Source organism: Festucalex cinctus, chromosome 13 (genome assembly GCF_051991245.1).
Source record: "Festucalex cinctus isolate MCC-2025b chromosome 13, RoL_Fcin_1.0, whole genome shotgun sequence".
NCBI classification, from domain to species: Eukaryota; Metazoa; Chordata; class Actinopteri; order Syngnathiformes; family Syngnathidae; genus Festucalex; species Festucalex cinctus.
This window is the reverse complement of record NC_135423.1, coordinates 5,551,509-5,567,562: the sequence shown is the minus strand read 5'-3', so window position 1 is coordinate 5,567,562 and position 16,054 is coordinate 5,551,509. Positions and strand designations below refer to the sequence as shown.

Here is a 16,054-nt window from a genome sequence, read left to right as displayed (position 1 = left end):
CGGTGCTCCACTGCCATTTAAGCTTACGCTCCTCATGACATGAAAGATGATAAATAAGGCTAATGATTATGAAAGCCCTTTCTGGTTGCAATTGATGAGGCCACATCCATCTAATTCCTCTTTCGCTCATCCCCAAGGCCGATACCCATCATCTGTCACTCTGCTAGTTCAAGTCATTCCGGCCTCTGCCGCTTCATTTTTTTCCCCCTCTTATGCTGCTTGTCACAATTTCCCTGAGCTACCGTCTATCATTTCATCTATCGTTTAAAGGGACACTTTACTTATTGATCCATTTTTAGCAGCAAAAAGTTGCTACTTTTTCAATAATTAATTTGGTGACGTGATTATTTTTTTATGTACATTTAATAACTTTTAAACCATTGTTAAAATGAATCGAACGCCGGCATGTTTGTTACACGTGACTAAATAACCCGGATGTTTACGTCACTAGTGTGTAAACGCTACACTATGGAAGCACTATGCAACGCAGCCGTGCATCTAGCGTCAAACCCGGAAGGATTAAACCTTATCGCTTCGAGCCAACACGACAAAATAACACTACCGAAGGAAAGTCTGCCTTGGATGTGAAAGTTGTGGCGCCAGATGGTCTTTTCGGGCACAAAATAAACTTTGACGAACAAGTGAATCAGGCGGGGGGTGAGTGGTGCTCGTGCGGGAGCTGCAGGAATGGACAATCCGCTAATGAATGTGTGCTGTCTGGAAATGAAAGAACTCGAGGATCGGTTCCTTGCGGACAATCTCAACTGCATCCTGGAACATCAGACATTCAACATGGCAATACTAAATAGACATTCTCAGGATAGCTTTGGTTGCGATGAAAGATGTGAAGAAGAAAAGTCTTGGAGGAGCAAATATCCAACAGGTAAAGTGACACACAGTACGAGCAATGCAAAACGTGTGGAACTGACGAAATATTTCAGGAAAAAGAAAAAATAGTAAAATTAAATGTATCGTCGTTACAGCACCCAACCTCCCCTAGCTGTTTTTTTTTTCTTTTTTGCGTAGCGTCCCACTGCGGTCAGGCCAGCCGCCACTCGAAAAGACGAAGTCAAGCCAGCCGCCCCAACGATTGTTAATACTGTGCATTACGGTAACGTGCCGACGTGCCCCTGCGTTGGCCACCTTCAAATGAATTATGAAATAAAACAGTCCGTGCAGTATAATAACCAATGCCCCCCCACCCCCGAAACATGCCTACCTTTCGCTTTAAATTTGCTTCGCTTCTCCGAGATCTTTCAGTGGCCGTAGTTAGACCTCGATTTGTGCCGGCTGTTGTGAGAGTGAAGGCTCCGTGTTGCTAGCAGTTGCGGCTCCTCCATCGGCTTGATTATTTCCCACGTCTGGTTCTTTAAAGATACTCGGTACTGCGTTGGGCTTTAGTATTAGGCGTGTGGCGTACCCCATCTCAAATTGTAACATATATTCGAAGTCCTCATGCCTGAAATGTTCGCTGCGCGCACGCCTGCTTGTCCTTCGGGAGGTTGACAGCACTTAGCAAACAAACCATTGTCTACTCAAGTAGCTTTTTTTTTTTTTTTTTTTTTTTTTTTTTTTTTTTGGGGGGGGGGGGTCTCGCGGGTTTTTCCTTGCCGACGCCTTGCAAAATTTTGCAATACAGTAAGGCATAACTGACGTTTGTGTCTTCCTCGTTGTTATGTCTGCGTGAACTACTGTTCCCCAAGCGAGTATACACACTAGTGACGTCACCACTTGGGGGCGTTGCAACACGGAAGTACTTCTATGTTGAAAAAAGTTAAATAAATCAATATAGGAGTGTATTCTTCAGCTCTTATGCATGTTTCGTAGCTATACTAACTATTTACTGCCAATCAAGCCATACATGTAAAATTAAAGGAGCCTTCCTTTAATGTTTGCAAACGGCCACTCAGCTGGAGTTTTTGCCCAGCTTGATGAAGTTATCCTTTATTTACAGCCTGCTGCCTCCCTTTTCTCTAACCTTCTTCGCTCAGTAGCAAACATACCGTGTGAAACAATCAATTGCAGCACTCGCTTTTCCTGTAAAATAAAAAAATCCTGTGTTTTTGTGTCCTACCCAAACTTGTACTTCAACTGCACGTGCGCTGTCAGCAGTGACGGGATGTTTTCCAAGCTTATGCTGAAGTCCAATACATTTTATAGGATGTGCAAATTATTTCTTATTTATCCACAATTGCAAGGGCATGCAGGATTGTGTTATACAAGCGAAGAAAGTGTACAAGGCCACAAGACGCGGTGGACGGTGGTGTAGGAGGGAGGGAGGGAGGGAGGGGGAGAGAGAGAGAGAGAGAGAGAGAGAGAGAGAGAGAGAGAGAGAGAGAGAGAGAGAGAGAGAGAGAGAGAGAGAGAGAGAGAGAGAGAGAGAGAGAGACACATAACCTTCAGCACTGAGCACTACTTATTGCTTAGACTGCTGCGAAAGAGAGTAAAATGTGTTTATATCATTGCTTCATAAATGAGGATTCAATCTTCTAACCCAGATGCCATCTTCACAAGCGGAATAAGCAACCGCTGCCTCCACCTGCGTGCACTCATTACTATTGCCACTTCTCATTTGGAAGCCATGGGGCACACATTAGGAGAAAACAAACATAATCGTCACGCTTTCTTCTACGTCTCCGTCCGTTAAACAAGAAGTGCTATTCTCCAACGTGTATCTCGGTATGGAATGAATCTACTTTACTGTCATGACAGCTCAGGTAATTGTGTAAGTGTGATCTGCCAAGAAGATAGCGTATTATACTGTGTCAGAACCAATTGGGTTTTCTCGTCTGTTTGGACATCACGTCCTCCCAGATGAGATGTGAATTGAGCCGAGTTCCTTGGTGCACTTTGTCCATGAGTCTCTGTGGGATAAAGGTGCCGCTGATTCACTTAACACCCCGCTGTCCTGCTACTGTAGCATAGCTAACTTTATCATCAATTTCACCTTCAAGAAAAAAGGGAAAGTACCTGGTCTTGCCGACTGTCAGGATGCGGACATTGTGAGTTCCAGCAAACGAAGGAACCATTTTGGAGGATAATCTTTAACAGGGCATTAACTGCTTTATTTCAGCATTATATTGTCAAAGTTATTAAAGAATAGTTGATGAAGCAATTAGAAAATATGTCACTCAAAAAGACTTGTGCAAAACTATGCAACCACAGAGCAAATGTATCCCACTGTAATAGAAGTTAAACACCTTTAAAGTAGTTATCATTAGTTTGGGAAAATTGAGGCAAAATACAGCCAACTTTTACCATTTAACTTTTTTAGGGTCACTCAGCCATCTTGATTAGGGTGAGTCAATTGTTTTGAATTGATTAATCAAAAATCAATTCCACGCAATTTGCAGGCTACTCAATTAAGAGCAGATTTTAAATAACAACACATTAGGGTGGAGTCTGAAAAACGTTAGCTTAACAACAATGTTTGGGATTTGTTATGTGCCGAGGTTGGATCCCAAAGCGCAGACACCAATAAGATTTTAACTATTTATCAACATCGAAAGGCGGGAAACAACGAGAGCTACACACAGGAACAGAGGTAATAATCCGACAAACACACACACTTCTCAGACCGCTACTACAGACAGTGACTCATCTGATTGGTTGTGACTAAGTAAAGGATTAAAGATTGACATCACAAAGCTCATGACATCACATATTATAAAACCAGTTGAAACATCACGTAGCGTTTTTCCAGTTGAAACCAGATGATGGTTACATCAGTTCAAAACAGACACTTGACCTCACGGTCGTGAACCCAAACTTAACCCTGTGACCCAGACATGACAGGATTGTCCAGTCTTCTTCGTGGCACAACTGCAACTCAACCATGGCAAGAGAGCGAGTGACAATTTTTTTTTTAATACCTTTCAACGCCGCACCCCCCTTTCAAAATTATTGAAACCAACACTGATTATATCCATGCCGGCAAATCAATACATGCCATGCTGGCCGCATGGATACTCAGTCCCTTTTGGGATCTGTGCTTACAGCCAGCATAAAATGAGCTGCTGTGATGATATGAAGGCATTCATCGCAGGCTCCAACAAGTCTCACTTCCTAATGGTAGTCTTGACATTTACCCTGGGAGACTGTATGCTGTGGCTGCCGCTCCCACAGAAATGATTCAAGTGGCTGTCCAGAATACAGATGGATCTATTTTGATGGAGAGAGACGACGATGGCGAAGGACCCGCAGATGCCTTGGGGCTCTGCGGGCAGTCTGTACCTTGATTTACCAACACATTGCCTCTGACAGGTCTGTTACTTTGAGCCTTCTAGTGCCCATGTTTGACAGTCGTCTCGACTTGTACATGATGGAGAGAGACAAAGAAGAAGAGGTACAGTATGCCAATTGAACCATGGAGCCGTTTGCTGTATTTTGTCAAAGTACGCAACGTTTCCAACACAGTCAACAACATAGGTCACCTCACTTGCAAGTTCAGATTTGAATACTGAGCATATTACTTTGATATTCGCCATGTCATGTTCAAACAAATATATATATTTTTTTAGGAAATCCAAAAGTAGACTCCAAATGTAAAACGCCAATTTGGAAACTTATAAATCCAATCAAGCACAAAAGCTGTGTAGCAAATGGCAACGTAAGATGGCCGCCGGTGGCTTCGCTTCTCCAGACGTTGACTAAGCGGCATTGTTAGCTCATAAGTCTTTTGAAATACAGCAAATGCTTCCAGTGCAGTCAGCTGCTGACGTTTGGTGCGGTTCATATTCACAGTGTGCTTTTTGCAAGTGGACTATAGTGCGCAATCACGTCGACTGAAGAATACATAATAAACAAATTTGATTGCACGGTTCATTTTGAACTGGGCCAAGTCGCAGTCTAGGGCAGGCTGTCCAGTCTCCAGACTCAGTGTGGCTTGCCAAGTTATCATGTACAATCTTGAATATTTCATCCAATAATGTAGAAATTGCCCTGTCCAAACCCTCAATGTCACACACACGCTAATCATGTCAACATACAACATTTGGAACCTCTTAAAACTTAGTCCAGTTAAGTCAGGTGTTTTTCTCGTGCTCTTAACTCAAGCTAGCCTTAAGGTGGTAACAAAAACGGAAAACGGGGACTGGGCCAACTCTGGTTAAAAAAAAAAAAAAAAAAAAAAAGAGAGAGAGTCAACGTTATTTCAGTGCAGCCATGAAAAGATGCCCAGTTTTTCCATGGCATTGCATTTTTCTTTCTGCAGTATTTTGCACTTTTCCACTTTTCTTGGCACTTGTATCCAACTGACACTGAAGCATCACATCCCATAAGGCAATACCTGTACAGAGTGAGAATGGGTTCAGGACCGGCGGGATACGGTAACAAAGCTGCCAAGTGTGTGTGTGTGCTGCGTATGTGTGTGCGTTTTAACAGCTTGCAGGTCAGCTGAGGAAGATTGAGTCTGAGTGGATGATGAAACGACGAAGATTTGTCAAGCAAATACAAAAACTGTAACAAATCTAGCCTTGAGTCAACGTGTGTTGCTTTTGGCCACTATTTACAATTATTATGGAGATTTGGTGTGACTCTATCAGCTCTGACTCTTTTGCATTTTAAACGCTATTTATAATGGGGCTTTGCGACGGTTACAAATTGCAAATGCCTGAAATGTTGCTGAAGATTGAAAGCCAGGGCTGGAGGACATGTCTGTGTGGGCTTAGTTACACGTCTATCTTATTCGAGGACCTTTTTTTTCCCCTTTCCTACTCTTGTTCTATTTTAATTTAAAAAAAAAAATGTGGGCCTTGTTTAACTACAGAAAAAAAAAAAAAGATCTGAGATGGCTTCTTTTTTTTTTTACATTCCACAAGTAATATAAATGTGCCACTTATAGCCCCATGGCATGATTTCATTTATAATATGTTATTAACCCTAAAATCTAGTAAATCAGTTCACCTCAACATAATGTATTGTTATGAGCAGCACAATCAATTAACATTGAGAGTTGATTGTGTGGAATTGAGTTTTGATTAATCATGTCCTGAAGTGATTGAGGCAGAATGAATACAGCGTACAGAGGGACCTCGGTTTACGAGATTCCAGAGACACGATTTTTCCAGGTTGTGAATACGCAATGAACTAATTTTGCGCAGCGTCGTAATTAACATCATGAAGCACAAGTAGGCACTGGAGTTCAGGACATTTTCCATTTCTTGACCACTTATTCCTCACAAGGGTCGCGGGGGTTGCTGGAGCCTATCTCAGCTGGTTCTGGGCAGTAGGTGGGGTACACCCTGGACTGGTTGCCAGCCAATCACAGGGCACACAGAGACGAACGAGTTCAGAACAATTCCGATTTAAAACGAAATCACCACTCCCAGGAAGAAAATATAAAAAGATTATTATAAATGTTCCCCATGGTCGATCACGGATATTTAATTAAATGTCTTTACCTTGTTTAGACGTTTATCTAATACACTACCATGAAATTCTCCGTTTCTGGTTACGTCAATTGACACGTTTGCATAGGTTCTAGATTTGTTGATCGGCCAATGAAAAGAGTACCATAATCCCTCTCTCACAACCACTTTTCCCTTTGAAAAAAACCTAAACTCATTTGTTGATTTCTGATGCATTTGGCGTGAAGCAGACCTTGGATTAAGTTCCAAGCAGACATTTCTATCTAGCATCCAGTGAATTTTACACCAGGAATGTCACCATTAAATGCCATGGCTCTCCCTAGGATTTGGACATGGTGGCAGCAGCATTCAAGCGGCTTGCTCGCTGTTGCTCTCCTTGCTGTCACCCAAGCAGCAGCACAAGTATGTTCACAGAAGTATCTTTCAAAGCTACAACGAGACAGCTGACACCATCAAAAGCAATAAAACATATGGTGCGGTGACAGCACATGAATCACTGCCCGTCCGCACAGGCTATCGTTTATCCTGAAAGCTTTTTGTTTACATCTTTGACTCGCTGACAATGTCAAGATCAACAAACGAAACCGGGGTATGAAAAACAGAGAAAATCAGATAAGCAGTGTTTTTGTGGCAATAAATCAACTTTTGTTATTCACTTTATAGTGACAAGATTAGACTTCAATCGATCGTGGGAGTTCAGTGTACAATGCATGGTACGTCAGTCTGATTTAAGCCGAGAGACAGGAATCGGCCACCAACACCACCAACATTGAAGAACTCCATCGGCAACATTCTAAGTGACACGAAACCAGCTGAAATTTCAATACATACTGCAGTTTCAAGTGCATAATATACTGTGTGTGTGTCAAGTCTATCAACTGCAGCTGCCAGCTTGTCCTCAGTAGGAATTAGTTGACCATTCCACGGAAGCTCCTTACTCCGAGGGCAGCTTAGCCCTTTTTATTTCCACTGGCTACTGTGGACCTCTGCCCCGTTGATACTAGAAGTAAAAGTAGAGCTCGTCAGCTCATAAGCCGGGTGACAAAAGAGCGTCTGCCTGCTGGGCCAGCACCCAAACGTTGCATCACTGCCTCAGTCTAGACACTACCTTAACATCTATAAAGTGATTCCCAACCAACTGTGCAGTCAATTTACCAACAACTACATACCGAGCCTTACGCTTAATAGCAACGTGAAAAGTGGCGGCAATCTTTGTGGGATTTTCTAAAAATAACATGGAATGAGCACTTCAAATACCTCTTAAAATCCCTCATAACAAATACAAAAACAATTGACTGCTTACGTACATGACCTATTCTACTGTTCACACTGCTTTTCTCACCAATAATCTTCCATTGTGCTAGTTAACTAGAGTTTATAAGGGTTAAAGGGCAAGTGGCGGCGTTTGTCACGTGACACTTACTTTTTCCCGTTGGTTTCTTGGAATTATGACCTGTCCGAAAAAATTGGTGGCTATTTTAACTGTAGATTGCTAGCAAATCAGAGATACAGGTCTGCTGATTAGCAATCCAAATGAAAGAATCGCGAACGCTGAGAAATAATGAAGTTATACCATTCTACTCTAATTTGAAGATTTGTTAAGGCGCTACCACAATAGCATTCTTCAAAAAGGTAATTTTTCCCACAGAAAAAGCTACTGTACATTTCTCTTCAACTCTTCAGCCGATTTTCAGAATGCTTGCTGCCTTGCACTCAGCTTGAAGTGGCCTTTCCAACCAGACTTTTTGCATTTTAACAGATTTTCATTTTGGGAAATCCTGTCACGTACTTGATACTAACAACATGTTGGTCTTTGGGTGAGTCTGAGAACTAAAATAACGTCAGCAGGTTGGTTCTAAAGAGCATTCTCTATTCAGGCTCCAGTACTCTGAAGTACCCTCACCGTGGAAATTACAACAGCTCCCGCTGTAGAAATGATTAAATCTCGACTTCTACACTCTCATATTTGGTTACACCACTAAAGTTATGCAATTTAGTCTTTTGCGGTGACTTACATTTGGATTTTGGCCTGTTTTACTGCCACTTCTCCTCTGGTGGTGTGCTGTAAGATTTTGCTAATGTCAAATATGTGCCTTGGGTCAATAATTTGGGTTGGGAAACACCACATTAGTAGAATGATAGGTTGACAATAATGGATGGGGAAATGCTGTCTGCTTTTTCACCCAGGCTGTCCTGGATAAATAAGAGTCAACTTTTTTTTTGTGTGTGTCTATTTTAGAGTATATTGTTTGATTGTGTACACCTATTGTGTGTGTTTTTTTTTAATATGTATCAACTGCAGCTGCCAATTTGTCCTGAGTAGGAATAAGCTGACCATCCCATAGAAGCTCCTTACTCTGAGGGCAGCTTAGCCCTTTTTATCTCCACTGGCTGCTGTGGACCTCTGCCCCATTGATAAGAGTGGAGCTCGTCAGCTCATAAGCTGGGTGACAAAAGACTGTCTGCCCGCTGGGCCAACACCCAGAGGTTACATCGATGCCTTAGTCCAGGCACTACTTTGTCATCCATTAGTAGACAGAGGTTGACAATAGCGTATGGCGAAATATGCCTCGAGAGACCATTTCACTCAGGTTGACAATGCTGGCTTCTGGTGCCGTGACCTAACTAATTTGCTTGAGACAAATGAACATCAGTTCGAGGAAACGACTATAGACTTACTCCAAGATCATCTTGGGTTTGTGTCGTAATTGGATAAATTACAACCACAAGGGACTGTTCATTCTCGCACAAGATTCCAACCCTGGTATTTTAAAGTGATAACGGTTGAAATGGAAACAGTTTGGAAGCAATATCTGCTTTTAATTGGCATTCGTCTTCCAGTTTAATTTCCACGCAAGATCAGCTGAGATCATGATGACCTCAGGTCCACTGTTAGTCCTCAAATTCGTAATTACAAAGATGATGCGACCGTCAATTAAAACTTGTCCTTCATGCCAATTAACTAGTAAAGTGACACACCCTTCCCAATTCAATATTTAAACAATCAGAGGCATTTAAATGCAGGTTTTCAGAACTTGGACAACATTTAGCCTCAATGTGTAAATCTTAATTAAAAACTTGCACTCCTTTTTATGAGGGTCATTCTGACCCTGCTTCCCGAGACAGGCATTATCGTACAGACTACTTAGTGAGCAGGATGAATAGTGAAGAGGGATCAAGGTTTATCAGCATTTGCATCTTATTTAAACACTTTCCACTTATCACACCAAATAAATACTTGCATTGTTATGCGTTAGATCTCCGGGCATGATGACTTTGCGAAAAAGGACAAAGAAGATGAATTAGCCTCTTATTTAAAAGAGATAAAGAACTCCCATCACACTTTACTGACCTTTGGAGGTTTAGATATCCTACTAAAATTGTCTTGATTACAGCCTGTCGAATGATTGAATGAGGCTGAAGTGCGAAAAGCCATCTGGTCTCTGCTATTGTAGTCACAAAAAACATCTTAGTAGTCTCTGGGAGAAATTCAGCGGAAGACTAAGCATTAAATGACTCAAGTCATTTGCTTTTTTTTTTTTTTTTACTGATCTCATTAGAGGAAACAGACTTGATGTAGCAGACTTTATAAAGTTTAAATTCAGACCTATTAATGTGGACTGTGCAGGAATGTGATTCTAAAGGCATAGCAGAGTGACAGCTCTCAGTCACATGGAAACAGGGCTGATAAGACCAAAGCCTAGTCATCAGAACTTCCCTTTTTCACGATAAGGAAAGTTACACAGAGGAAATGAGTAATGGAGATACAGTGACAGGTGTGTGATACATCTGGATCTAAAGCCACATTCAAATTAAGTTAATTATTTTCATGATTTGTCATCATTTTCTGACACCGAAGTGCAGTAATGAAGTCAAATGGCTGTTATCCAACTTTCCTGTGTGAGATCTAATATCCAGGAAGCCTTAAAAGTTCATGAAAGCACTGGCCATTACACCCCCTATCTGGTCCATCTAATAAACACGTTAGTATCGACTTAACATCTATAAATGGAACCCACTCTGGGTGTTTAATGACAGAAGGCATTTTCTTAAAGGGGACAGTTAGCAGGCAGCCTTCCTGGGAAGCGGCGGCAGACAGAAGACCAAAGGGACGACAAGAAAAAGGACAAGTGAGCAGTTTTTGTCTGCATATTCCATCGTGGGCCTCAGGTGAGTGCTTTGCACAACACGTGCCTCCTTTTACAGTCATTTTCATTCGGCACTATGTAGGCCAAACCACAGGGTAACAGAGAAGACAAACTATTATGCATGGAGGACATTAATATTGAGGTGCCTCTCACTGAAGAAAGGGAGGGGGAGGAAAAAAAAAAACTTTTAGCTGCCTGAGTGATGGAGTGCTGCTGTGCAACATGGGCGCACACCGACTGAAACCAGATGTAATTAACAAGAATAATATCTTCTCTGTTCTCCAACTCTTAGCGCCAGAGTGCGTGATATGAACGCCGCACTGGCATAATCACGCCTCATTTTGTGCAGAAACCCGCACTGAACGTGATAACGCTCTCGCTCGACTAATGAGCGCAGTGCAAGTTTGAAAGCCACCGGCTTGACTTTTGCTCTTTCCACTCGCTGGCAGGCGCCGGGCTATCTAAAAGCCATCTAAATACGAAATTTCCCCAGCTGCAACATACCTCTCGATGATGTCGGCGATGACACAGGCAAATAACTGCAGGCCCTCCGGAAGCTGCAGAGCCACTGGAATGAGAAGAAGAGGCAAACAAAAAAGAAATGATGTACTTGTGTTTTGAGGGATGGCAACCCGATATGAAATAAGTGCGAGGCAGCAAAGCTATTCATAGGCCAGTGTGCACCACTGGCAGGGAATAATGACATTTCAGGGCAATTTCCCCTCTGCCACACTCGCACTGTTGGTTTATTTTACAGGCTGATGGGCTGTTGGAAATATAGTGTGAACCAATAGCCACAGCTTTATCTCAAGGCTTCTTCTACCCCCGTCACTCTGTGCCTGATAGTGTGGGGAACTACTATGCTTTTTATGCATACAGCCAATCATAATTGCTCACGTTTTGTTCACATCCATAGGCGAGATTTGGCCTTTCACTGACTTTGCAAATATAGGCCCACATTTTTGCTCTTCAATGCAGCCAACAAGGCCCCAAAGCAAACATAAAATATGGATGAACTGATTGATAAACTACTGATGGTCCTACTGATGGTTTCACATGTTTACAAATGAGGGCCATCCAATCGCCTGATACGCCGCCCAGGCTGAGAGGAGCCAATAATGAAAAACATTATTCCTGGTTTCATGTTAGCGTCAAGAGACACATTTTAATAAAGCAGCCAAACCAACTTGGCTGTCATCATCCTCTGCATCCTGACAGCAGGCGGTGAAGGGCTGCTCTTTTGCATGCATACTAATTTAAGGAAGGATTACACAAATGACGACTCGGTGCAAATTCTGCAAGATTTGCTCATGTAAATGCGGGGGCCAGTGATGCATGAAAGGGGTGCTACTTCTAAAAGCCAGCTGGCACCTTGAGGAGAAATACTTGTAAAGCAGTTAAGATTTTAATAAACCTAACGTCTATGAAGCACTCGGCATCACAAGTTCCAACACGGGGGACAATGGGAGTGATCAGACTTCAATTAATAATTACAGTGAAAACTGAACTTAGCCATAATTAAATAACCTTAAACGGCAGTTATGCAAAACCACCAGTGAGCATCTGAAAGAGTAAGTTTACAAGTGTGTTCTCCACACCACAGGTGGGTAACCAGGGCTGTCCCAGTAGGGCACAACCGGAAATTTTACATTTTTATGAAATAGGTAAATGTGACTCTAATCCTGGATGAGCAACAACAGTCCTGATGTTTCACTTTTTTTTTTTTTCTTACGTGAAATGTAAAATGAAAAAAAAAGTGAAATGTTCACATTGACTGATCTTCAGCAACTTCGGGATTCATACAGTTGTTATTTATTTTATTTTTTTAAGCAATTACTTTCCATAACTTCTCCGTAACCTTTCAACTAATTTCCAAGACAAAAAAACATACACAAAGCAAACAAACAAAAACCACGTCATAATCTGATTCATTGTAGTCCAAGCTCTACTCAAACAATAGATACAACTTGGTATAATTTGTCATGTTTTAATTGCAACAGCAGCAACGCTAACACAGTTATCATTAACAGATGAACCATCTGATCTCATTCCATCAAGAAATGGAGAACATGCTTTAGGGCTAGGAATACAATCTACCGAGTTCCCAAAGCAAAGTACCCACGTGGTGTCAACATATTACATTGTTTTTCTCACCACATGCAAATGTCCTCGAAATCTGTCTGTTGCAAAACACTATCTGCCTTGTCATTGAAACTGCAACCATGGCTGCTACGGCTGCAGACGAAAGTGCCATTGCCTATTGCAGCATTCAGCAAGTTTAAATTCCTACTTTCAAAAAACACGTGTTGTTGACATTACATTGCCCTGACATTTTGCTGGCAAATATAACATTTCAAAATCCACAATGGTGAAGAGTGGCTGAGAGTGCCGATGTGCCGATGCTTGTTTGCTCTCTGCTAATGTCAATGAAACATCGCATAACAGATATAGTGTGACGTTGCACTTCTGTGTCAATTTGAACTTCGATCACACATTGTGCCATTTTATTGATTTTACGCATACTAAATATTATCCATGTAACAGTTCCATGACTTTTCCAAAACATTATAGAAAATTTTTAAAATAACTTCGAGTAACCTGAAACTGCATTTTCAATGTCTATACCTTTTCTAGTTATTTCATGACTGTGCAAACTCTGTTTATATGTTGACAATTGTCTAGTTTGTGAAGTCTGATGCCAAAAACCCCTAACCCTAAATTGGGTGCTTCCTCATGTGGAATAGGTGCTAGCACAGTTAGTAGCTAGTCTGAGGTATCTGGACTCAGGGCCCAGCACCCAAGCCTTTATATTGTTTATAGTTTAATGAAGTCAACTGCACAAGGCAATGGCAAGGCAACTTTATTTACTGAGCGCATTTCATACACAAGGTAACTCAATGTGCGTTACAGAATTAAAAGTACAACATTTAAAAGCATTAACAAACAAAACAGCCTAAAACATCTAAAAACAAAGTTAGAGAAATAAAAGGTAACATACTAGATTTACTAAGATAATATAATTAACAATGCAAAACTGCAATCACAGGAATGTGTGTGGGGGGGAGGGAAGACAGTTTTAACCTTGATTTAAAAACATTCACATTAAGGACTAACCACTTCTGCTTGTAAGTTATTCTACTTGCGTGCAGCATAACAGCTAAGTGCTGTTTCACCATGTTCGCATTGAATTTTGGGCTCCACTAATTGACCAGCATCTGTCCCTTAGAGCCCCACTAGCATTTCTTTAATGTATTTAAGACGTAAGCCATTTATAGCCCGAATACAGCAACATACCTCAATTGACAATCCAGTAAACATCAATTTGTGTATTTCTACAAGTTCTGGGCATAATTACAGTTAAAGCATTATTTGTTCTTGTGTCTTTGCAGGTATACCCCCCTTGACTTGACTTATGGTCAATAAACTTGTGCACAAGAAAGAAGATCACAGAGAAAGATCAAAGAAAAGTGTCGGGGTAAATCCAAGACGATATTAGCACTTACCGTGGGAGGTGCTATAGCAACTTTGAAGCAGAAAATAAATCTTACACAAAGACAGAAAATGGACAGCAAAAAAAGCTCTGTACGGACAAAACCTTCTGTCTCGCATGCTTCAGCAAGGTCAAAAGCTTCGTCCACCGAGGCTGCAGCCGCCAAAGCTCGTGCAAAAGCAGAGGCAGCAAAAGCACGTCTGTCTTTTGCACAAAAAGAAATGACACTCAAGTTAGAAAAAGCGCAAGTTGAGGCCAAGATGGATATGCTCTCACTGCAGCAAGAAGCAGCAGCGGCTGTGGCCGAAGCAGATGTCCTGGAAGCTGCTGTTGAAGGCAGTGTTCGAAGCAGCACCAATCTTCACCTCAAGCAGTTATTTGAACCTCCAGTCGACACATTAGAGCGCACAAAAGAATACGTAGCCAAACAGGTTGAAGCACCACTCCAACAGCCATTGATATGGAATGAAACACAGCGTTATGAATCACCAGATGTGTACTCCAGTCATCACCCACAAATCGAGAAAGGGCACAGTGAACCTCGAGATGGCGTTGATTCTACAAAGACGACACCTCTGCAGTCACAGGACACTCCTGCCACCCACCCGTATACAAACAACATGCAAGACAGTCATCAAGCTTACAGATCAAGCTACAGCCCTTATCATCTGCCGTCTAGCCTCACAGCCAATCAGCCTATCCCTGACCAATCCAAAGTGATTGACTTTGCAATATATTTAGCCCGTCGTGAGCTAGTCTCAACAAGCTTGATAAAGTTCAATGATCAGCCATGCAGTTACAGGGCATGGAAACAGTCCTTCATGAATGCAATCAAGGACCTCAATATAACACCAAGTGAGGAGATGGATTTGTTGGTTGTGTGGCTGGGGAGGGAGTCAGCTGAGCACGCCAAACACATCAGGGCTGTTCATGTCAACTCCGCAGAGAGAGGACTAAGAAGAATATGGGATAGACTGGAAACCTGTTATGGCGCACCTGAAATGGTGGAGGACTCATTGTTTCAACGAATCCATCGCTTCCCAACAATCTCCAACAGAGACTATTTAAAGCTCCATGAGCTGAGTGACTTCCTCATAGAATTAAAGGCAGCCAAAGAAGATGGAGACCTGCCTGGTCTTGCATATCTAGACACAGCACGAGGGCTAAACACATTGGTTCGAAAGTTACCATTCAACCTGCAAGAAAAATGGCTCACTGTAGGAACAAACTACAAATTACAACACCATGTAGCCTTTCCCCCTTTTGATGTTTTTGTTGACTTCATTGAAAAACAAGCTAGAATCAGAAATGACCCCGGCTTCAAATTCAGAGCTCAACTTGACACCAAACCACACAAAACCCAACAAAACCCGAATTGGCACAAAGAAATCTCAGTACACAAGACTGATGTTCTGTCTTCTGCTTCTCCTACTTCTGCCAAACCACGCTTCGGGGCTGATGATCCTGAGAAACAGTGCCCTATTCATAAAAAGCCTCACCTGCTCCGAAAATGTCGGGCCTTCCGTAAAAAGCCATTAGAGCAACGCAAGGCCTTCCTGAAAGAGAACGGCTTGTGTTTCAAGTGCACATCTAACCAACACAACGCAAAGAATTGTAAATTCATTGTGAAGTGCACAGAGTGTGAGAGTGACAAGCACATATCGGCACTTCATCCTGAACCGGCAGCAGGGATCCAGCAGCCAAGCCCTCCTACACAGTATGGTGGAGAGAAAATCCCAGAACCTTGTGCAGAGGTTAGTAGTCGTTGTACAGAGGTATGGGGTGGTTATCAGAGCAACAGATCCTGCTCAAAAATCTGCCTTGTCAAAGTATATCCAACCGGCTGTCCTGAGAGAGCTTTGAAATTGTATGCAATCATTGACGAGCAGAGCAATCAATCACTCGCTCGTTCAGAGTTCTTTGACATCTTTAACATTAAAGGCCCTTCCGTTGCATACTCCCTCCAAACCTGCTGCGGGGTGACAGAAACCACCGGGAGATGCGCTTTAAGCTACAAAATTGAATCTATGGATGGAAAAGTGTGCCTC

The 16,054-nt window shown here is 42.1% G+C and overlaps 1 protein-coding gene across 1 annotated transcript in view; it reads right to left on the bottom strand.

The window, feature by feature from the left end:
- Window positions 1-16,054, bottom strand: part of dph1 (diphthamide biosynthesis 1) — a 226,629-nt gene that overhangs the window by 40,183 nt on the left and 170,392 nt on the right. The window contains exon 11 of the mRNA XM_077541010.1: window positions 11,021-11,084. Coding sequence (XP_077397136.1) covers window positions 11,021-11,084 — 64 coding nt within the window. The remainder of the gene's footprint in view (window positions 1-11,020; window positions 11,085-16,054) is intronic.